Source organism: Trachypithecus francoisi, unplaced genomic scaffold (genome assembly GCF_009764315.1).
Source record: "Trachypithecus francoisi isolate TF-2019V2 unplaced genomic scaffold, Tfra_2.0 Lachesis_group17, whole genome shotgun sequence".
NCBI lineage: Eukaryota > Metazoa > Chordata > Mammalia > Primates > Cercopithecidae > Trachypithecus > Trachypithecus francoisi.
In genome coordinates, this window is record NW_022681462.1 from 71232314 (window position 1) to 71257484 (window position 25171).

The 25171-nt window shown below is 38.1% G+C and overlaps 1 protein-coding gene and 1 pseudogene across 6 annotated transcripts in view; both read left to right on the forward strand.

Annotated features, from left to right (window-relative positions):
• STRN (striatin) overlaps positions 1-25171 on the forward strand; it is a 139753-nt gene that overhangs the window by 90858 nt on the left and 23724 nt on the right. For 5 of the 6 annotated variants that reach the window (XM_033176045.1, XM_033176046.1, XM_033176043.1 and 2 more), the window contains 6 exons: positions 412-522; positions 2990-3076; positions 3516-3659; positions 9865-10001; positions 18250-18425; positions 20109-20156. In XM_033176045.1, the coding sequence (XP_033031936.1) occupies positions 412-522; positions 2990-3076; positions 3516-3659; positions 9865-10001; positions 18250-18425; positions 20109-20156 (703 nt within the window). The remainder of the gene's footprint in view (positions 1-411; positions 523-2989; positions 3077-3515; positions 3660-9864; positions 10002-18249; positions 18426-20108; positions 20157-25171) is intronic. The other variant, XM_033176042.1, reaches the window with a different exon arrangement.
• Positions 20473-20570, forward strand: LOC117063119 (annotated as a pseudogene).

Below are 25171 nucleotides of genomic sequence, written 5' to 3' on the forward strand. Positions count from 1 at the left end.
GGTCTCGAACTCCTGACCTCATGTGATCCACCTGCCTCGGCCTCCTAAAGTGCTGGAATTACAGGTGTGAGCCACCGCGCCTGGCCAAGAAGTTCTTGATTGTAAAGTGTTTGGGCTTAATTTACTAAAAATCACTAAAATCTTCCAGGTGTGTGTGTGTGTGTGTGTGTGTGTGTGTGTGTGTGTGTCTTTCAAGAGAAACTTATTATTTTAGGAAATCACACTGATCGTTTATTCTTAGTGATTATATTTTTTTGTGTGACTTATATATATATATAATGAATAAACAGTGACTTTTTTTAAGTTAGTGATACTATAAAGAAAATGGTTGTTATGTCATTCAGACATATTGACTCAGAGTGTTCAATATTTTATTGAAAAAGACTGTTTCATTTGTTTCACTCTGTTTAGAAAAGGAAGACCAATGTCTCATGCCTGAAGCCTGGAATGTGGACCAGGGAGTAATTACCAAACTCAAGGAACAATACAAAAAGGAGAGAAAGGGGAAAAAGGGGGTGAAGAGTAAGTGGAAAACATTGTATCTGTAAATCATAAATCTTGCCTCTTTACATCCCCCAGTTTTTTTTTTCAATGTTTTCCTAAAACTACTTACTCTTTTTCATTTCTGCTCCTGACCTCTTTCCTTTTCACCTGCTCTCAGGGGTTGAAATTAAATGATTAGCTATTTAATTATGAACTTAAAAGAAAACAACCCACATGTACTTATGGAATCATGTATACTGTATCCCAATAATAAATCCAGAGCCTCATTAGTATTGGGCTGTGTATTCAAACACAGTGATAATTTGGTTTTTAAAAGTACCTGTGCTTGTATTAACAGTGGTTTTTTTTTTTTAGTAACAATTTATGACTCATTTAGTATGAACCTCTGGCAATCCACCAAAATTATTGCTTATAATTTTAGACATTGGTGACAGAAAGAAAGTTAATTTCTACCCCTGAATGTTCTATGTGTTCATAACATGCAGCTCATTTACTCATAGCACTATATGCTATACAGGGCACAGAGTCAAATATGTAACTTCTAAAAATATTTCTTTTCTATTTAAACATTTTTGACCGGTTTTATTTATAACATTATTACCATATACCTTTTACCTTACCATATTACCTTTTTTTTTTTTTTTTTTTTTTGAGACGGAGTCTCGCTCTGCTGCCCAGGCTGGAGTGCAGTGGCCGGATCTCAGCTCACTGCAAGCTGCGCCTCCCGGGTTTACGCCATTCTCCTGCCTCAGCCTCCCGAGTAGCTGGGATTACAGGCGCCCGCCACCTTGCCCGGCTAGTTTTTTTTGTATTTTTTTTAGTAGAGACGGGGTTTCACCGTGTTAGCCAGGATGGTCTCGATCTCCTGACCTCGTGATCCGCCCGCCTCGACCTCCCAAAGTGCTGGGATTACAGGCTTGAGCCACCGTGCCCGGCCTTCCTTTTTTCCTTTTTAATAAAATATGTGCCACATCAAAAACAAAAGCCAGAAGGAAATTTCTAGCCCTGTGAATCATATATGTTTAATTATTTCATTATGCAAATTATTTAGCAATGAATCTAGTTAAGAATGCAAAATGGAAATACAAAAGCTTGCAAACCATTCCTGAAAACAGTCTTAAATCATCTTAGGGGAACAAGGCTAAACTACCTCCTTGTGTTTCTACCCTCACTGATAATATGGGCCTCCCTTTTATGGCAATAGGAATTTGATTATTTGAGATATTAAGGTAGTATAAAGTGAGATTAATATCTAACTTAGCGAGAAATGTATTTTAAAGTTGCGAAACACTGGAAAGATGTGCTTTTTCTTTTTCTCTCTCTGTAGTGATGCTAAAGCTTATTAAAGACCATCATTCCTGTTAGGACATTCTTTTAAACTTAAAACATTACTTAAAAGCATTTAAACCTTTATTTAAAATATTTTAGAATTTACAAGTGTTTAGCCTGATTTGATAAATGTCAGTGTCTGTTATTGATGTTAAAACATAGTATCAGCCATTACATAATGAGAGATGATGTTGTTTAATGCTATCTCAATATAGATTAAAATCAGAATGAGAAAGATTGATATTAAAACATAAGCACATTTCGTACCTTTTAGCCAAATATACTTACTGATAGACAATTTAATCTTAAAAAGCATAGGGAGATGATTTGTCATGGCTTTGGAGTCATGTCAAAAAACCACTTAAACTGAAATTTTGAGGAAAATTTGGATATCATATGTGAGAAGTAATTTCCAGATTAACTTAATGTTGATATATTTCTTTAGGTCATTATGCTACAAAAATGAATGTCTTGAAATATAAAAGATCTTTTAGTTGGAAAGGTAACCAGGACTTACGCACAATCCATCTACTTTTCCATTGATTATTCAGTTCTTGTCAAATACCAAGGCATTGCTGTAGTTGGAATTTAGCACTTAACTGAAACTGCACCATTTGACTGGAACAATATTCCTACTAATAGAAGCAATTGGATTTCTTAAATTGGGAGATTACAGTGTGTTCAGACATCTAGCATATGGTTTTAGTATGGTGAAGAAAAATGACACTGTAAGGGAGAAATTTTAACATCTTTCATTGAAGAGAGAGGGACTACACATTTCAGCACATTTTGTTTAATGTCTTCAGTTCATGTTATCTTGATAAAAATAGCAGTCTGGGAACAAGTAAAGACTTAGGATAAAAATAGAACTGAAGCCATGCTTTGAATTGATATAAAGCATTGACTTATAAACCACCATGAAGTTGTTTTTTTTTTTTAATTGAACTAGTACTCATTGGAAAAGTTTGAGTCTTTTCAATGTGGTCTAGTAGAGATATTTCCAGTCAAATCATGTACTCCAATCATACCATCTTGAAATACATTTCTAGGCATTAGTTTAAATTGCTTAAAAATAGTTATATTCTTTGCTGGTATAGGAAAAAACCATAACAGACTTTGGGTAAGATTTTCCCATTCTTAATTAAACTTATAACAGGAAAAACTACTGAAGATCTGTTTCAGCCTCTATCCTATATAAAACAGTCAAAACAGGGATGTGGGAGAATGAAGAATCAAAGTTCAGGTAAGTATTCAGTAGGGCATGAGACTTCACCTCGGGTACCATAGCTTCAGGATGTAAGGCAATTAATGCAACTTAATGTAAACAAACAGGGATGTTATTGTTTAATTCAGTGCACAGTAGGTTCACAATCTGTATCTGGCTGCATTTAGAGCAATATTCAGTGGTTAAAGAATTATTTTTTATGGTCTAACTGGACATGAGCATTCTTTTTTATGTAAATAGTGGTATTATCCCATTTGCTTAAACAGTATAATTCTTTTCAAGAATAATAAACTTTTACAATAATTTGAAAACTTGAAAATACTTACTAATCTAGTAGAATATTTTTAAAGGTAAATATTGATGGATGGAAAATAAGGCTTATGATACCATTTTGAGGCAGTTGGATAATTCTCTTTTTTCTTTTTTATCTTCCCCTCCCCCCACTTTTTTGGGCTAGGGCCCAATAGGTCAAAACTCCAAGATATGCTTGCTAATTTGAGAGATGTTGATGAACTTCCTTCATTGCAGCCATCTGTGGGTTCACCTTCCAGACCCAGCAGCTCCAGGCTTCCTGAACATGAAATTAATAGGGCAGATGAAGGTAAGTATTTAAGATACTCTGGAGCACAAAATGCACTTGGATGTATATCTTTAAATTCATTCATTAGAAAGGACTCTCCTATCAGAGAGAACTTTATTCTGCAGATGTTTGATCTGCATAGTTTTCCCCAAATGCAAGCTTTCTTACATTCAAGGGAGTTTGATTCCAACTTCAATCTTCAAGACTTGAGAAGGTGCATACACTTAAAAACCAACTCTAAATTCTGGTTTAAAATATCTGCTGGCTCCACTGATGCCCATGGCCCTATATATACCATTCCAACACTGAGGAAATTAACAGTCTATAAATTGGTAGTAAATGTTTACTTTGAAACTCATATAAATATTTAAGCAGTTTATTAATGATAATTGAAAAAGGAGATAAAGTCATTTAAAAGTCTAGTCACATATTCTGCTATTTTAACTTGTTCCCTTTCAGTCCTGGTTCACGTGTGTGTGTGTATATGTATATATATGTGTGTGTGTGTGTATATATATATATGTATTTATTTTTATTTATTTTTTGTATGCCCAGGCTGGAGTGCAGTGGTGCGATCTTGGCTCACTGCAACCTCTGCCTCCTGGGTTCAAGCGATTATCTTGCCTTAGCCTCCTGAATAGCTGGGATTACAGGCACCTGCCACCATGCCTAGCTAATTTGTTTGTATTTTTAGTAGAGACGGGGTTTTGCCATGTTGGCCAGCCTGACCTTGAACTCCTGACCTCAAGTGATCTGCCCACCTTGGGCTCCCAAAGTGCTGGGATTACAGGCATGCTCCACCATGCCTGGCCTCACATATATGTACTTTTTATACAGGTATAGAATATACCTGCATAAAAATATGCATTATTTTACATCATGTATAATAATTCTATTTTGTGTTCTTAAAATCATACAAATGATTTTCATAATGATAATTTTAAGATTGTATATTATATTTTAGACTTGATATGAAACTATTCCTTTTGGATATTTAGGTTGTTTTTAGTCTTGCAGTATAATCCTATGGTATATAAATACAGGTCTTTCTTTTAGACACAAGGTCTGATTTATCTGTTTATAAATGCATAAAATGTTTATATGTGGAAATTGATTTTAATGTACGTATTTAAGCTGAGCATGGTGGTCCCCTGGGAGGCTGAGGTGGGAGGATCACTTGAGCCCAGGAGGTTTTTTTTTTTTTTTTTTTTTGAGACAGGCTGTCACTCTGTCACTCAAGTTAAGAGTGCAGTGGCGCAATCACAGCTCACTGCAGCGCTGACCTCGCAGGCTCAGGTGATACTTCCACCTCACCCTCTGGAGTAGCTAGGACTACAGGCACATGCCACCATGCCCAGATAATTTTTTGTATGCTTTTTGTAGAGACATGGTTTTGCCATATTGTTAAGGCTGATCTCAAACTCCTGGGCTCAAGTGATCCAACTGCGTCAGCCTCCCAAAGTGCTGGGATTACAGGCATGAGCCACCGCGCCTAGCCCCTGTTCAGGAGTTTGAGACTGTAGTGTGTGATGATTGAGTCAGTGAATAGCTACAGCACTCCAGCCTGGGTGACATAGTGAGACCCTGTCTCTTAAAACAATCAATCAAATATTTATGTTAGCTGAAAATTCAACATGACATAAAAGTAATTATGATTAATGTATATTTTAAAATATTTTTAAAAATTAATCCTGAATTTAAATACTGTATTTGCACTTTCTCTTCAAATTATTATTTATTGATCAACACAGCCTGAGAAAAAGTCACAGAATAATCATATGGTTTTTTTCTTGTTTTTTTAATCCATTACATTTTAGAGAGACATAAACTGATACGATTTTGATGTATATAGATTTTCATGATTGGAATACTTTTTCAGTGAAATTTTTTACCAGTACATGGTTAATTATTTGTTAGAGTCAATAATGGCATACTTGGAATTTATTACCCATACAAAGAATCAACACATTACACGGTAGATATAAAATTTATTTGATGTCTTTTGAATTACAGATGTGAGGTCATGGTCCTCAGTAGGTATGTTGATCACTAGGAGATGCATTCTGTTGACATTATAGGTATGAGACTTCTAATCAGTTGCATTTATCCCAAGATCAGGTCTAGATAAGGAGAAAAGTTAGTTTTTCTCTTATTTTCATAATTCAAGAAGTTTATCAGATTTCATCTCGGGCCATACATGAATTATGCAGAATTCTAATAATAGGGGCAGGATATATACTATTTACTAAAGGACAGATGTACAAAAGCATTATATAAGCCACAGAAGATGTCCTTGATAAAAAAACATAGTGAGGAACTTTAAAACTCAAGCATTAAATGTTTGTTTAACTTGCTATCTGTAGCAGTTGTCCTAAGCCTTCCTCCTTGGTGCAGGTTTTTCGGAAAAAGAAAAAACATATAAGCGATAGATTGTATATTGAATTGTCTATAACTGATACTTCCTGGTCTTCAGTCCACTTTCAGAAAGAACGTTCATATGCTGTGTGTGTGCTATAATTTTGTTACTTTATTTTTATTTTAATAATTGAGAAGGCAGGGCCGGGTGCAGTTGCTCACGCCTGTAATCCCAGCACTTTGGGAGGCTGAGGTGAGCAGATCACTTGAGGCCAGGAATTCAAGACCAGCCTGGCCAACATGGCAAAATCCTGTCTCAACTAAAATTACAAAAATTAGCCAGACATGGGGGCGTGTGCCTGTAGTCCCAGCTACTTGGGAGGCTGAGGCAGGAGAATCACTTGAACCCAGGAGGCGGAGGTTTACATCAATCACACCACTGCACTCCAGTCTGGGCAACAGAGTAAGATTATGTCTTTAAAAAAAAAAAACAGAAGGCAGTGTCACACTTAAAAGGCACAGGGTTTTGTTTTGTTTTGTTTTTTGGTAAAAGCTGATTAGGGCTAGTAAGGTTTAGTTGCCAGATGGAAATGTGACCTATAGTCTTAAGTTCTAAGGCTCCTTAGGAACAATCAGGTAACAGTGATGCTTATTATTGCTTTCCCTCTTCAGTCCTGTAGTGTCCTGGCTATCCACTGGTATGTAAGGAAGGAGTTGTTACTTTGTTTTCAGGTTTTACTTGGCCGTTTGTAGATGATTAGTTAGAATTAGCTTACATAATGTATATGGTCTATCCTAGGAATCTTAGTCTTTTACACCTGAACAAAGTTATCTGGAAATGTTAGAAATTAAAACAAATCAAACAAAAAACACCTGGCTGAAGACCTACCATCATAGTCTCACATGAGTCATTCGACTGATATTTTTGACCTGAAAATTGCTGTTCTAACTTAAACAATTCCTTTTCTTCATTAGTAAATGTTTAGAGTTGTTTGAACTTCTCAGATGATATATGGTATTTTGGGTAAAACCTATTTTTATTTTTGCTACTGTATTGTATGGTGGTTTGATAATGTCATAATTTATGCTCTATTTTGTTCTGATGAGGATTTTAAGAGTTTGTCACTACTGTTTTTAAAAGCAAGTAACTATTTAAAACTTTTTTTTAAAAGACATGGTCTTGCTCTATCGCCTAGGTTGGAGTGCAGTGGTGCAGTCATAGCTCACTGTAGCCTCAAACTCCTGGGCTCAAGAGATCCTCCTGCCTCAAGCCTTCCAGATAGCTAGGACTAGAGGCATGCACCACCGTGCTTGATTAATTGTTAAAAAAAATTTGTAGAGGCCGGGCGTGATGGCTGACACCTGTAATCCCAACACTTTGGGAGGCCAAAGCGGGCGGATCACTTGAGGTCAGGAGTTTGAGACCAGCCTGGCCAACGTGGCAAAACCCCATCTCAACTAAAAATACAAAAATTAGCCAGGCATGGTGGCATTAGCTACTTGGTAGGCTGAGACAGGAGAGTTTGCTTGAACCTGGGAGGCGTAGGTTGCAGTGAGCTGAGATTGCACCACTACACTCTAGCCTGGGTGACAGAGTGAGACCCCTGTCTCAGATTTTTTTTTTTTAAGAGATAGGGGTCTTGGCCGGGCGCGGTGGCTCAAGCCTGTAATCCCAGCACTTTGGGAGGCCGAGACGGGCAGATCACGAGGTCAGGAGATCGAGACCATCCTGGCTAACATGGTGAAACCCCGTCTCTACTAAAAATACAAAAAACTAGCCGGGCGAGGTGGTGGCCGCCTATAGTCCCAGCTACTTGGGAGGCTGAGGCAGGAGAATGGCGTGAACCCGGGAAGCGGAGCTTGCAGTGAGCCGAGATTGCGCCACTGCACTCCAGCCTGGGCGACAGAGCGAGACTCCGCCTCCAAAAAAAAAAAAAAAAAAAAAAAAAAAGAGATAGGGGTCTCGCCCTGTCACCCAGGGTGGTCTCAGACTCCTAGCCTCAAAGGGTCCTCTCACCTTGGTATCCCAAAACACTAAGATTACAGGCATAAGCCTCCGAGCCTGGCCAATTCTTTCATTAATCAGTGAGTATTTATTATTATACATGATTGAATGTAAGTGTGAAAAATGTCTTGTACATGTACTAGTCAATACAGTTGACTTGTTTCTTTTAAGAAAATTAATTTACCCCTTTAGCAGCTGGCGTTTGAACTACTAAATTCATCTTATTGAATCACAAATGTTTGTCATATATAACCACCTCTAGGAAACTACTCAAAGACCATCTCTGACGTTTGTCAGAACAATTTGCATTTATAAAGAGTGACATTTTGTTATTGACCAAATTAAATAAAATCATTAATTTGACATTTTGCTTTTGACTGATTTTTCTATGATGGTTGTTGAAGGAATTGGATTGGTATGTTCAAAATGTTACAAAATAGGATATTTCAAGTTATTCACAAAGTAAAACTGACATCTTTGAAGTACACAGTTCACAGCTAATGAAAGTATTCAAATGAACACTTTAAATTTTCTCACCAGGTGCGATGGCTCATGCCTGTAATCCCAGCACTTTGGGAGGCCGAGGCGGGTGGATCTCCTGAGATCAGAAGTTTGAAATCAGCCTAGTCAACATGGGGAAACCCCATCTCTACTAAAAATACAAAAATTAGCTAGGCATGGTGGCAGGCACCTGTAATCCCAGCTACTTGGGAGACTGAGGCAGGAGAATCGCTTGAACCCAGGAGGCGGAGGTTGCAGTAAGCTGAGATCACGCCATTGCACTCCAGCCTGGGCCACAGAGCATGACTCCATATAAAAAACAAAAAAACAAAAACAAAAAATTTTCTTTACCGGGTGCGGTGGCTCACGCCTCTAATCCCAGCACTTTGGGAGGCCAAAGCAGGTGGATCACTTGAGGTCAGGAGTTCGCGACCAGCCCGGCCAACATGGTGAAACCCCGGCTCTACTAAAAATACAAAAATAAGCCAGGCATGGTGGCACTCACCTGTAATCCCAGCTATTCGGAAGGCTGAGGCAGGAGATTTTCTTGAACCCAGGAGGTGGAGGTTGCAGTGAGCCAAGATGTCACCACTGCACTCCAGCCTGGGTGACAGAGCGAGACTGTCTCAGAAAAAAACATAAAAAAATAAAAAATATTATCTGAAGTAAACATTTTTAGATGAACTATAATATACCTACAGAAGAGTGCTGATAATACAGCTCAGTGAACTGTCATCAAGGTAGAATTATTACCCTCCCATGTCACCACCCCTTAGGTCAACAAGTAGAACATTACCAGGGCCCTAGAAGTCCTGTTGTTGCTTCTCTTCTTTAATCACTACCCCTCTCCTGCCCGGCAGAGGTAATCCTGACTTGTAACACCACATACTGATTTTGTCACATAAATAGGCACATTTTAGAGTTTGACCCATTTTCATTTGAAATTTTCTATACTCTTCTAGGTTATAAAATTAATGAATTGTATTTTGAATGAGACCAGCACTTGTTACATATATTTAGTAATTAGTAGAAATTGTTTAGGTAATTAGCATGAAATATCAAACAAGGAAAACTTACTTTCCTATAGTCATTATTTTTTATATAGTGAAAATGAAAGGACAGTGGATTCTTAGATTTGTTTCCTGTTTTACTTTTCTAATTAGTTGATGGCTTTACCTGTGGTTAAGATATGGAAAAAGCAATAAATTATTAAGGATTTTCTGCTCACTGAATTTTATTGTGTTTAAAAGCATTTAAAAACAATTAAGTGTATACGTGCACTATAAGAAATTTGATGCAAGCAAATGAAACTAAATGTTGGCTCCTTAGAGATTTTTAAATGTTTCCTTTGTTTTCCCTCCTCAGTGGAAGCATTGACATTTCCTCCTTCTTCTGGAAAGTCATTTATCATGGGAGCAGATGAAGCCCTTGAAAGTGAACTGGGACTTGGAGAACTAGCAGGCCTTACGGTGGCCAATGAAGCAGACTCACTAACTTACGATGTAAGTAGTAGTTTTGTTTTGGATGTTTTTACTTGGTTTTTAAAAATAAAAACTTGCGCTGGGCACAGTGGCTCACGCCTGTAAATCCAACACTTTGGGAGGCCGAGGCGGGCGGATCACTTGAGGTCAGGAGTTCAAGACCAACCTGGCCAACATAAAGAAATGCTGTCTCTACTGAAAATACAAAAAATGAGCCAGGCATGGCGGCAGGTGCCTGTAATCCCAGCTACTCGGGAGGCTGAGGCAGAAGAATTGCTTGAGCCCAGAGGCAGGGGTTGCAGTGAGCCAAAACCACACTACTGCACTCCAGCCTGTGCAAAAATAATAAGTTGATTTTATAGAAAATGAAGACAATGGTAAAACTTCTTTACAAATATAGAACTTGGTTCAGTTTCCATTGAAAACTTTGAAAGATACATAAAGAATAACTAACATTTTTCCATAACCTGGAGATTAAAATTATGGGCTTTACCTAAATCCATAATTTAGTATGATTTGTTCATTGGTTTTTGATAGGGGAAAGAATTCCTTTTTCCATTACCAAATTTGGATTTTGTTTTCTGTTTTAGAGCACCAGCAGTTTGTTGTAATTCATGCCTACCTAAACAATATTTGTCTTGCTTCTTTAGTACATTAGTCAATATCCTGTTGAGAAGAGATTTTAATTATTAGTAGGCTGGATGTATACAGTGTGCTTTCCAGATGTTAAGGCTGACCCATCAGAGATTTGGACCAAAATTGATATCTTTGTACCTTTGTGCATACATTTACTTAATTCCAAACAATTGTTTTATAAATGTGTTTATAATTCCTCATCACAATAAATGATTTATTAGAAAAATAATTGCTTATGTCATAGGTAAAGTATTTATAACCTGCCTTATTTCATTAAATTCCTCTCACTTTGATAGTTTATGATCTCTGTTGGAAAACACAATGTATCTCTTGCAGCACATGCACCATATAGGGGATGTAGGATGGATGCCTAAGCAAACCGTAGGTATGGTAAAGAAGCACTCCAAAGAGGAACGCTTACCACCCACTCCTCTTCATACAGATAAAAAACTCCCAACCTCTTTGCTAAGCCCATTAGTAAGTCTTTTGGGTTCTGCCTCCAAAAACAGTTGAAAATCCATATACTACTTTTCACTTTCTATCCTGGTCCATTTTTTTCTTAGAGCTACTGCAATAACCATCTAATCTAAACGGGCTCCTTGCACTCCATTCTTCACAAATATGATACAGATTTACAATTTTTTTTTTTTTTTTAAGGCAGGGTCTCACTCTGTCACCCAGGCTGGAGTACAGTGGCTTGATCTCAGCTCACTGCACCCTCCGCCCCACCGGGCTCAATTGATCCTCCCATCTCAGCCTCCCAAGTAGCTGGGACCATAGGCACGCACCATCACACCCAGATACTTTCTTTTATTTTTGGTAGAGACAGGCTTTTGCCGTATTGCTCAGGCTGGTCTCAAAACTCCTAAGCTCAAGCAGTTCACCTGGCTCAGCCTACTCCAAAATGCTAGGATTACAGGCCTGAACCACCATGCCTGATCTGATACAGATTTTTAAAAATCATTTCTAAGCCGGGCACAGTGGCTCACGCCTGTAATTCCAGCACTTCGGGAGGCCGAGGTGGGCATATCACGAGGTCAGGAGATCTAGACCATCCTGGCTAACATAGTGAAACCCAGTCTCTACTAAAAATACAAAAAAATTAGCTGGGCGTTGTGGCGGGTGCCTGTAGATCCAGCTACCTGGGAGGCTGAGGTAGGAGAATGGTGTGAACCCAGGAGATGGAGTTTGCAGTGAGCTGAGATCACACCACTGCACTCCAGCCTGGGCAACAGAGTGAGACTCCCTCTCAAAAAAAAAAAAAAAATCATTTCTATTTCCAACATTTTTATTGCCTTATATTTCACATTTGTCTTTTTAAAACACCATTGATTTTTGCTTTTTTTTTTTTTTTTTTTTTTTTTGGTAATCTTTGATAACCTTTGTCTTTTATTTGGAGCATTCAATCCTTTTTTTTTTTTTTTTTTTTTTTTTTTTTGAGGCAGAGTCTCATTCTCCTGCCCAAGATGGAATGCAGTAGTGTGATCACAGCTCACTGTAGCCTTGACCTTCTGGGCTTAAGCCATCCTCCCACCTCAGCCTCCCAAGTAGCTGGGACCATAGGTGTACACCACCATGCCTGGCTTTTTAATTTTTTGTACAGACGGGATCTTGCTATACTGCCCAGGCTGGTCTTGAACTGCTGGGCTCAAGCGGTCTGCCCACCTCACCCTCACAGAGTGCTGGGATTACAGGCGTGAGCCATTGTTCCCGGCTGGGGTGGTTTATTTTTTATTCAACCTTCTACCTTTCTACTACTTGGAATTTCTTTTTTTTTTTTTTTTTTTGGAGGCAGAGTCTCGCTCTGTCGCCCGGACTGGAGTGCAGTGGCCAGATCTCAGCTCACTGCAAGCTCCGCCTCCCGGGTTTACGCCATTCTCCTGCCTCAGCCTCCCGAGTAGCTGGGACTACAGGCGCCCGCCACCTCGCCCGGCTAGTTTTTGTATTTTTAGTAGAGACGGGGTTTCACTGTGTTAGCCAGGATGGTCTCGATCTCCTGACCTCGTGATCCGCCCGTCTCGGCCTCCCAAAGTGCTGGGATTACAGGCTTGAGCCACCGCGCCCGGCTACTTGGAATTTCTATACTCTTTTGCTACTCTTCAATGAATACCCTAGAGAGTATCACATACGTTTTTATCAAAATTTTCCATGCAAAGACCTTACAATGCTTTTAATTCTTAATTCCCACCCTACTTACATGTCATTCTTGTTACACATTTCTGAATATGTTTATCTTCTATAAGAAAATTGTTTTGTACACTCTACATTCAGTTAGGATTATTTATTTTACATTTTACATTATCCTTTAAACATTTTGCTTTTTAAAATTCTTTTCTGCATGTCTGTCCATCTGGGATCACTTTCCTTTCACCTGAGGACATTTAGTATTTCTCTTTAGTGAAGGTCTGTTGGTGTCCGGTTGTCTCCGTGTCTTGTTTTCTGAAATATCTTTGTTTAGCCTGAGTGGGTCAACTGTTACTGCATATTGAATTCTAGTTGGCAGAGGTGGTTTTTTTTTTTTTTTTTTTCCACTCTAAACATAGGATTTTACTGTCTTTGTTTTATGTTTTCTGCTTAGGTCAACTATTATTTCTGTTGTTGGTCGTTTAATGGTAGTCTGATTTTTGTCACTAATATTATCTGTGTCTTTTTTTTTTTAGCCAAGGTTTGTTTTCCTTTTTTATTTAAGTTTCTTGAAGTTCTTAAATCTTTATGACTTGACATATTTTCATTACTTTTGTAAAGTTCTCAGCCATTTCTCATCGAGTACCACTTTTGCACCTGTCTTTCTCTTCTCTTTTTGGAACATAGTTATATGTGTGTTACACCTTCTTCTTCTTCTTCCTGTGACCTCTGTCTCCTATTCCCTTTATTTTTTTTTAATGACTCATCTTTCAATTCACTAATTCTCTCTTCAGTAATCTGTAGTCAGTAGTTAAGCCCATATATTGAGGTCTTACAGTTTTTTGTTTTGTTTTTGTTTGAGACAGAGTCTTGCTCTGTCGCCCAGGCTGTAGGGCAGTGGTGCAATCTCGGCTGACTGCAATCTCCACCTCCCGGGTTCACGCCATTCTCCTGCCTCAGCCTTCCAAGTAGCTGGGGACTACAGGTGCCCAGCACCATGCCCGGCTACTTTTTTTTTTTTTTTTTTTTTTTGTATTTTTAGTAGACATGAGGTTTTCACCGTGTTAGCCAGGATGGTCTTGATCTCCTGACCTTGTGATCTGCCCACCTCGGCCTCCCAAAGTGCTGGGATTACAGTGCTGGGATTACAGTGATGCACCTGGCTAGTTTTTGCTTCTTGAATTTTTTTTTTTTCTTTTTTTTTGAGACAGAGTCTTGCTTTGTCGCCAGGCTGGAGTGCAGTGGTGCAATCTTGGCTCACTGCAACCTCTGCCTCCCGGGTTCAAGCAATTCTCCTTCCTCAGCCTCCCGGGTAGCTGAGATTTCAGGCACACGCCACCACACCCAGCTAATTTTTGTGTTCTTAGTAGAGACAGGGTTTCACCATGTTGGTCAGGATGGTCTTGATCTCCTGACCTTGTCATCCACCTGCCTCAGCCTCCCAAAGTGCTGGGATTAGAGGTGTGAGCCACTGCACCCGGCCAAATTCTTTTTTTTAGATTGTTTACAGATTTCTTCCAAAATTTTCAGTCTTGTCTTTTATCTCCTTGGACGTAATCAACGTCATTATTATTATTATTATTAAGACAGAATCTTATTATTTTACCCAGGCTGGTGTGCAGTGGCGTGATCTTGACTCACTGCAACTTCTGCCTCCTGAGCTCAGGCTCTCCTCCCATCTCAGCCTCTTGAGTAGCTGGGACTACAGATGTTCACCAGTACGCCCAGCTAAAGCATGATTATTTTAAAGTTGAATTGGAAACTCTGTAGTTCTTTCATTGTTATGTGTTGTTTCTGCTCATTTTCAGTTATATTGTCTTACATCCTTATGTACATGATTATTTTTATTTTCAAGAAACTGTTATTTGAAAAGTTGTCTGTAGAAATAACTTCAGACCAAATGCTGTAATTTAAATTGCTTTTCTCAGATGTATGCAGCCACTACCTCTGGGATCTGGGATTGATTTATTTCATTTTGAATTTTTACAGTCCCTGCAAGGCCTTGGCTTCTTCTAGTTCACCCTTATGTGTAGGATGCCACCCTTTGAAATCATAACCCAAAGCAAAGTGGCTTACTGAGCCCAACTGTCATGGCAGGTTCATCAATTTGTATCCCCGTGACACTTCAAAACTGTCAGAAATACTGCTCAGCCTCTCGAGCCACCCCCTCTGGAATCAGTAAACAGCGTCTGGGGGAAAACAGCCCAAATACTGGACTCACCTTTTAGGCCTCTCTTCTTCTCTGGATTTTGGCCTAGTTTTTCTTCAGCATTTTGTTCTCTGTTTTTTATATTTAATTCTGCTTTTCTACTTGTCCTTAGTGCAGAGGTGGTCCAAATTACCTGACTTGTCATGGCTAGAAGCCGAAGTTCCCATTAGATACTTCTGTTCTCTCTATTCTAGCCCCACAAAGAGTTTATCCAGTATGTAATGTAACTTAGTCCTCTCTCCAGATAAAGCTCATTCTTTTTTCGTAGTTTTTGTTAGAAAACTTTGTGTTAGGTCTGTCACTCGGTTTTCAAAAGTAGTTCCTGGTTTCATAATAATACCAGTAATCTGTGGCTATGTAACAAATTATGCCAAAACTTAGCAGCTTAAAACAAAAAACATTTATTATCTCATAGTTTCCATGGGTCAGGAATACAGAAGCAGTTTAGCCAGGTGATTCTGTCTTAGGGTCTCTAATGTAGTTGCAGTCAAGATGTTGGCAAGGGCTGCAGTATCACCTGAAGACTTGACTTGTGGGGTGGATCTGCTTTTAAGCTCTTCCTGTGGTTGTTGGGAGGCCTTGGTTCTTTGCTGGCTATTGGGGGAGACTTTAGTTCCTCACCACATAGGTCTCTCCATGGGCCTTTCAGCATGGCAGCTGGCTTCCCCCAATGTGAGTGCATGTGAAAAGAGAGAGAGCAAGAACACCCAAGATGGAAGATGTTATAACTTAATTTTGGAAGTAACTTGTTACCACTTCTGCTATATTCTGTTGGTGACAGAGACCAACCCCATAATGTGGGAGGGAACTATATAAGATTTACCTATAAGGAAATGGGGCTGACTGGGGCCATCTTAGTGGCTGCCTACCACATTAAGACATTCAGAAGGAATTTGATTGCTCTTTCACCTGAAAGCCTTTCAGGTGCTTAAAAAGAGCAGACATGATTCTACTCAGCTTTTCTTCCAGAATAAACAGCCCCAGTACTATAAGTGTACTGTAAGATGTATTGTGTACTTATAGTACACACTATAAGTGTACTATAAGTATACTGTAAGTACTATAAGATGATGTGTTTTATGTTCTCTTATTATCCTAATTTGACAAGTTCTATCCATTTTTTTCTGCAGATGTTTTATTGAGGGTAACTTCTAAATTCCGATGGCTTGAGTTTGAATCCAGGCCCCTCCACTTACTAGCAGGGTTCTTTGGGCAAGTCACTTCTCTTTTCCTGGTTTATCTAGTCTGGAAAGTAGAGATAATGTTATTTCCTTCTTCATAAAGTTATTTTGAGGATTAAGTGAGTTAATGCATATAAAGTATTTTCAGTAGTGGTCAAAATAATGAATAATGCCCAAAATAATAGCTATTGTTAGTATTGCTGTATTTTTGTCATTTGTAAATAAGTAGTGTTTCTCCAGTCTTTTACCAATACAGTCATACCTTGCTTAATGATGGGGATACATTCTGAGAAATGTGTTCATTAGGTGATTTCATTGTTGTGCAAACATCATAGAGTGTACTTACAAGCCTAGATGGCATAGGCTTTACAAATCTATATAGCATGTTACTGTACCATAGGCAACTATAACACAATGGTAAGTATGTATCTAAACATGTCTAGACATAGAAAAGGTGCAGTAAAAATACAGTATAAAAGATTTCAAAATGACACACCTGTATAGGACACTTATCATGAATGGAGCTTGCAGGACTGAAAGTTGCTCAGAATGAGTCAGTGAGTGGTGAGTGAATGTGAAGGTCTAGGACATTACCGTACACTACTGTTGACCTTGTAAACACTGTACACCTAGGCTGTACTAAAATATATATAAAAAAACTTTCTTCAGTAATAAATTAGACCTAGCTTACTATAATTTTTTACTTTATAAACTGAATTTTTAAAAACATTTTGACTTTTATAATAACACAGCTTAAAACAAACACATTGTATAGCTGTAGAAAAATATTCTCTTCCTTTATATCCCTATTCTATAAGCTTTTTCCTATTTTTAGAATTTTAATGTTTATTTTACTTTTTAACTTTTTTGTTAAGAATGAATACACATACACGCATATTAACCTAGGCCTATACAGGGTCAGGATCATCAGTATCACTCTCTTCTACCTCCACATCTTGTCCCACTGGAAGGTCTTCAGGGGCAGTCACAGTCATGGAGCTGTCATCTTCTGTGATAACAGTGCCTTCTAGTAGAATACTCCTTAAGGACCTTAAGGACCTGTCTGAAGCTGTTTTATAGTTAACTTTTGAAAAATTAAGTAAAAGGAATATACTGTAGAATAAAAATTATAATATATAAACCAGTAACAGCAGTTAATATCATTATCCAGTATGTGTTCTGTACATAATTATACATGCTAGACTTTAATACCACTGGCAGCCCAAATAGGTTTGTTTATACCAGCATCACCACAAACATATGAGTAATGTATTGTGCTACAGCATTAAAACAGCTATGATGTTACTATAGGAATTTTTCAGCTCCATTATAATTTTATGGGACCAGCATCATATATGTGGTCCACTGTTGATCAAAATGTAGTTATGTGGCACATGATTGTACTTTTGCTACTCTTACTTAAACTTAGTCTGATTGCTAGCCTTGGAGTGTGAAGAATTCGTACCCTGTGGTGCTAGTGTAAATTCAAATATAATCTACCTCTTTAGCTTTTCTGTTATGTGATTGGAATGAAAAAATAGTACTTTTTCTTTTTTTTTCATTTTTGAGATTGAGTTACCACAGAGGGAAAGAACATGTGTGTGTTTTACCAGTAGAATGCGTTCTTTGAGTTATCTCTTCCATTTTTAACATTTTATGTTTCCAGTTTATAAACTTTGTTTCCAGTTTGATGAAGAAAATTTAGCTATTAGAAAGTATTTAAAATCTCAAAAGGACGGTATTTTAAAATGTTAGCAGGTTTAAAGATAACTTAGTTTTTCAACTCTTGCCTAAAATTATATTTGTATACTATAATTTGTGTTAAATTACTTGGTCTTATTTAGCATCCTGGTAAGATCTATTTTATGTAATTTGGTTCACTTTTTATATTCAATTATGTTAATTGTTTTTGTAATAATACACCTTTCATATTTCTTCAAAGAAAACTAGTGTTGGATTATTGCTAATTTTGCTTCTTGGTTTGGTTAAAAATTACATTGTTTTAAAAATTGCAAAGTGATGGTTTATTGACAAATCAGCAAGAATTAATGTTGAAATGCAATTTTTTCCCCTATCCTGAACTAAGTGTATAGATATCTTTGTTTTGTTTCTTTAATAGATAGCAAACAATAAAGATGCATTGAGGAAGACATGGAACCCTAAGTTTACATTGAGAAGTCACTTTGATGGCATCCGAGCCCTTGCTTTCCATCCCATTGAGCCTGTTTTGATAACAGCATCAGAGGATCACACATTAAAAATGTGGAATTTACAGAAAACAGCCCCAGCCAAAAAGTGAGAATATTCTACTTTGACATACTTGAATATTTTAATTAACATTTTCAGCAGAAAATGACATATTTTATTTCTATTAAATTTCCCAAATATTTCTTCTAGTTCTTTCTGCCATGTCATGTAATTTATTGTGTTTTTCCGTTTGTATGACCTAATGGTAGGTTAGAAAACTGATGCTTAGGAAGATATGGTATTATCTGTTGGTTTCACCAGGGTTTGTGAATACTGATTACCGTCCTTATATATAACAGTATTTTTAAATAGCTGCTATATTTGTGGAGCTCCTTATCTGTACTGAAGGTTTTGACTGTTCCTATAAACAGGTATATGCATCTTTAAAATAATCAAATCTCCACCTCCACCCATTGTTTAGTAGATTAGACTTATGGGGTGGAGCAGAGAAAAGCCTCACTGGGATAAGTGGAGGGTCTTGATCTTGTCTTTTGGCCTTGAGACTTTATGTACGTTCCATACCCACCAGTATGTCTAGACTCAGAGGCTAACTTAACTGCTAAAGTGCTTGCCTTGGCCCTTTAGTTCTTGTCTAAGTATGGATAGACATGAGTTAGTATAAACCCTTTAAAAGTCACATAGCTAAACCTGATTCTACTTGCTTGGGTCCTTATTGGAGCTCCACTCCTTTGGGTCACATGTCAAAAAAAGAAAAAAAACCAGCATCTGCCAGCAAAGTCCCTTTTGCATTGTTAGGCACTTTGTTATTATAAGAGTCATCACTGAACATCAAATAGAGGAGGTTACAAAAATTTTACTACCAATAGAGGAAATCTATTGCCTGGTTTAAGAGAGATCAGTGTCATTCATTCTGTGTCATACGTAGGGTAGATGAAATACTTGATTTATCAGTCTGCCTCAGGTAGCTCAACCAGATATTGCTAAAACCAGATGGACTTGCATATAGATTAGGTGTTTTCAGAAGAGAAAAATAGTTTACTGGCTATACATTGTGAGATAACATGTCTATACATAATTGCAATACAGTGTAGAAATCGGTAAGTATGTGACTTCAAATCCAGTTTCCATCAAAGTCATAGCCAGTATTAGGGTGTAGTGTACCTATAATAATGGTGTTCTGAGTAATGAATAAACTGATAATTTGGACAGTCTCTTCAGTATGGAGGATAGACATATTAACCTTATTGGAAAGGCAAGGAAATAGAAGTACCATTTGCTGATATCCTGCTATGTGCATGATTGTGTCCTGGGGTGTTTTTTAAATTGTAGAATCCTATTTAATCCTGTGATTATTTGGTGTCATTCCCATTTTTTTTGTTGTGTTTTAAACGGTGTAATCTGAAGTTCTGAAAGATTAAATAATTTGCTTAAAGTTAGCCAATTAGTGATAGAACTGGAAATTGAGTTCAGAAACTTATCTCTTCAAAGCCCATGTTGTTTCTCTTGAATGAAGCTGTCTTCCCCTTTAGTCAAATAGATTATGACAGGGCTGAAAATACTGTAACAAGATATTATTACTAAACAAGAATCTTGTTTCTTGATGCCATGGAAGTATAGTTGGTGTTAAGTAAGCTTTCTTATGTATCATATAGTTGAGAATGGTATATTCCCATAATGTTTGTATTTTTAAAGGCAATTTTATGACATATATTCAATTATACTGTTTATTACTGAAACTTAGAATGGTAAAGTCATCTCTCTCTGATTTAGGAGCACTTCTCTTGATGTAGAACCTATCTATACATTCAGAGCCCATAAGTAAGTATATGCTCTTTCTTTATTTTAAACCAATATCTTTGTAAAACAGGCTGGTTAGGATATTTTATTTTCTTTCACTTACTAGGTATTCTTTGTATTTAGGAGTTTTTTTTAATGTAAAAGAATTTGGCAGATGATATAATGCTAAAACCAAGTTCATCACTACGAAATAGGGATTTGTGCTTAAATTAGATTTTATTTACATGATGTTTAAGTGAGGTACATATTTATATCTTTAAACTAGAGCCAACTAGGTTTAAATATTAGAAATCCAACTTTTTTTCCTTATATAACCTGGATTAAAATATTCAAGTACCTTCCTTGCCAGTAGCTACCCTACAACTGGAAAGATACAGAGATCAGCAAGGCCTTAGTACAAGGATGACACAGATTCACGAAGGGTTCCATATTTTTCTTTTCTTTTTTTTTTTTGAGATGGAGTCTCGCTCTGTTGCCCCACCTGGAAGGCAGTGGCATGATCCAGTAGAGACAAGGTTTTACACTATTGGCCAGGTGGTCTTGAACTTCTGGGCTTGAACTCTTGACCTCAAGTGATCCGCCCACCTCAGCCTCCCAAAGTGCTGGGATTACAGGCGCCTGGCTGAAGGGTTTTGTATTTTTCTAAACGTGGGAACAAAAGAATACTGGCCTGGCGTGGTGGCTCACACCTGTAATCCCAGCACTTTGGGAGGCCGAGGTGGGTGGATCACGAGGTCAGGAGATCGAGACCATCCTGGCCAACACAGTGAAACCTTGTCTCCATTAAAAATACAAAAAATTAGCTGGGTGTGGTGGCAGACGTCTGTAGTCCCAGCTACTTGGGAGGCTGAGGCAGGAGAATGGTGTGAACCCACGAGGTGGAGCTTGCAGTGAGCAGAGATCATGCCACTGCACTCCAGGGTTGCAGAGCAAGACTCCATCTCAAAAAAAAAAAAAAAAAGAAAAAGAAAAAAGAATATTACCAGCTACCACAAAAACACAATTAGTTACATAGACCATTGACACTTTATAGCAACTACACAATCAAGTATGTGTAATAACCAGCTAACAACATGATGACAGGATCAAATGGGCACATATCATTGTTAACCTTGAATGTAAAAGGGCTAACTGCCCCAGTTAAAAGGCACATAGTGGCAAGTTGCATAAAGAAGCAAGAGCCAACTGTATTCTGTCTTTAAGTGACCCATCTCACATGCAGTAACACCCATAGACTCAAAGAAAAGGAGTGAAGAGCAATCAACCAAGCAAACGGAAAACAGAAAAAAGCAGGAGTTGCTACTCTAATTTCAGACAAAAAGACTTTAAACCAACAAAGATCAGTAAAGACAAAGAAGGACATTACATGACAGTAAAAGATTCAATTCAAAAAAAGTCTTAGCTATCTTAAATATATATGCACCCAATACAGGAGCACCCAGATTCATAAATTCTTAGAGACTGTCAAAAAGATTTAGGTAACTATACAATAATAGTGGGAGATTTTAACACCCCACTGATGTATTAGATCATCAAGGCAGAAAACTAAGATATTCAGGACCTGAACTTGATACTTGACCAAATGGACCTAACATATATCTACAGAACTCCCCACCCCAAAACAACAGAATATACATTCTTCTCATTTGTACATGGCACATATTCTAAAATCAGCCACCCTCCTGGCCATTAAACACTTCTCAGCAAATTTAGAAAAACTGAAATCATACCAGCCACACTCTCAGAACAAACACAATAAAAATAAAAGTCAATGGCTGGGTGCAGGGGCTCATGCTTGTAGTCCCAGCACTTTGGGAAGCTGAGGCAGTCAGATTGCATGAGCTCAGAAGTTCTAGACCAGTCTGGGCAACATGGCAGAACCCCCTATCTACAAAAAATACAAAAATCAGCCACTAGTGGTGACGTGTTCCTGTAGTCCCAGCTCTTCAGGGGGCTGAGGTGGGAGGATCACTTGAGCCCGGGAGGTGGAGTTTGCAGTGAGTCGAGGTCGTGCATCTGCACTCCAGCCTGGGCAACAGCAAGCGATAGCCTGTCTCAAATAAATAAATAATAGAAGTCAATACCAAGATGGCTCAAAACCATACAGTTACATGGAAATTAACCAGCTCTTGAATGACTTATTGGTAAATAATGAAATGAAGGCAAAAATCAAGAAATTCTTTGAAACTAATCAAACCAAAGCTACAACATACCAGAATCTTTGGGAGGCAGCTAAAGCTGTGTTGAGAGGGAATTTTATGGTGCTAAACACCCACATCAAAAACTTAGAAAGATCTCGGCCAGTGCAGTGGCTCACAGCTGTAATTCCAGCACTTTGGGAGATTGAGGCGGGCAGATCACAAGGTCAGGAGTTTGAGACCAGCCTGGCCAACATGGTGAAACCCCATCTCTACTAAAAATACAAAAATTAGTTGGGTGCGGTGGCATCCATATATGCACCTAGTAAAGGTGTAATCCCAGCTACTCAGGAGGCTGAGGCAGGAGAATTGCTTGAACCCAGGAGGCAGAGGTTGCAGTGAGCTGATATCCCACCACTGTACTCCAACCTGGGCAACAGAGTGAGACCCCGTCTTAAAAAAAAAAAAAAAAAAAGTTAGATCTCAAGTTAACAACATCACACACAAGAGAAAACCAACCCCAAAGCTAGCAGAAGACAAGAAATAACCAAACTCAGAGCTGAAATGAATGAAATTGAGACACAAAAAACCGTATAAAAGATCATTGAAACCAGAAGTTGGTTCTTCGAAAGAATAAGATAGGTAGACCACTAGCTAAACTAATAAAGAAAAAAAGAGAAGATCCAAATAAACACAACCAGAAATGATAAATGTAATTTTACTACCAACCCCACAGAAATACAAAAACCATCCAGAAACTATTATGAACATCTCTGTGCACACAAACTAGAAAACATAGAAGAAATGGATAAATTCCTGGGAACAACATCCCAAGACTAAACCAGGAAGAAATTCTGTGAACAGACCAATAATGAGTTCTGAAATTGGATAGTAATAAAAAGCTTTCCAACAAGAAAAAGCCCAGGTTGAGATGGATTCACAACTGAATTCTACCTAGCGCATAAAGAAGAGCTGGCACCATTCCTACTGAAACTATTCCAGAAAATTGAGGAGGGGCCGGGTGCAGTGACTCACGCCTGTAATCCCAGCACTTTGGGAGGCCAAGGTGGGTGGATCACCTGAGGTCAGGAGTTCGAGACCAACCTGGCCAACATGGTGAAAACCCCATCTCTACTAAAAATACAAAACAATTAGCTGGGCATGGTGGCAGGTGTCTGTAATCCCAGCTACTTGGGAGGCTGAGGCAGGAGAATCACTTGAAACCGGGAGGCGAAGGTTGCCGTGAGCCAAGATCGCATCCATTGCATTTCAGCCTGGGCAACAAGAGTTATGAAACTCCATCTCAAAAATAAATAAATAAATAAATAAATAAATAAAAATTGAGGAGGAGGGACTTCTCCCTAACTCATTCTATGAGGCTAGTGTCATCCTAATACCAAAACCTGGCAGAGATATAACAAAAAGGAAAACTTCGGGCCAGTATACAAAAAGGAAGACTTCAGGCCCATATTCTTGATGAACATAGGCGCAGAAATCTTCAACCAAATACTAGCAGACAGAATCCAACAGCACATCAAAAAGCTAATCCACCACAATCAAGTAGACTTTATCCCTGAGTTGCAGGGTTAGTTCAGTATACACAAATCAATAAATGTGGTTCATCACATGAACAGAACTGAAAACAAAAATCACATGATCATCTCAATAGATGCAGAAAAGGCTTTCAATAAAATTCAGCATCGCTTCATTAACCCTGAACACACTAGGCCTTGAAGGAACATACCCCAAAATATTAAGAGCTATTTATGACAAGCCCACAGCCAACATCACACTGAACAGCAAGATCTGGAAGTATTTCGCTTGAGAACTAGAACAAAACAAGGATGCCTACTCTCACCACTCCTATTTAATATAGTACTGGAAGTCCTAGCCAGAGCAGTCAGGCAAGAAAAAGAAAAGGCATCCAAATAGGAAGAAAGACAGTCAAACTATCTTTTTTGCAGACAGTGTAATTTTGTACCTAGAAAACGCTATAGTCTCTGCCCAAAAGCTCCTAGATTTGATAAAACAACCTCAGCAAAGTTTCTGGATAAAAAATCAGCGTATGAAAATCAGTACCATTTCTATATACCAGTAATGCCCAATCTGAGTACCAAATCAAGAATGCAGTGTCATTCACAATAGCCACAAAAAAGGTAAAATACCTAGGAATATTGCTAACCATGGAGGTGAAAGATCTCTACAATGAGAATTACAAAACACTGCTCAAAGAAATCAGAGATGACACAAAGAAATGAAAAAAATTCCATGCTCATAAGAAGAATCAATATTGTTAAAATGGCCATACTGCCCAAAGCAATTTACAAATTCAATGCTATTCCTATCAAACTACCAATGACATTCTCACAGAATTAGAAAAAACGTTTAAAATTCATATGGAAACCCAAATAGCCAAGGCAAAGAACAAAGCTGGAGGCATCACATTACTGACTTCAAACTATATTACAGGGCTATAGTAACCAAAACAGCATGGTACTGGTACAAAAACAGAAACATAGACCAACGAAACAGAATAGAGAGCCCAGAAATAAAGCTGCACGCCTACAACCATCTAATCTTCAACAAAGTTGTCAAAAGCAAGCAATGGGGAAAGGACTCCTATTCAATAAATGGTGGTGGGATAGATGGCTAGCCATATGCAGAAGATTGAAACTGGACCCCTTCCTTATACCATATACAAAAATCAATTCAAAATGGATTAAAGACTTAAAGGTAAAACCTAAAACTATAAAAAATGTTGAAGAAAACCTAGGGAATACCATTCTAGACATAGGCCCTGGCAAAGATTTCATGATGAAGGCACCAAAAACAATTGCAACAATGACAAAAAAAAAAAAAAAAAAGACAAATGGTACCTACTTTAACTGAAGAGCTTCT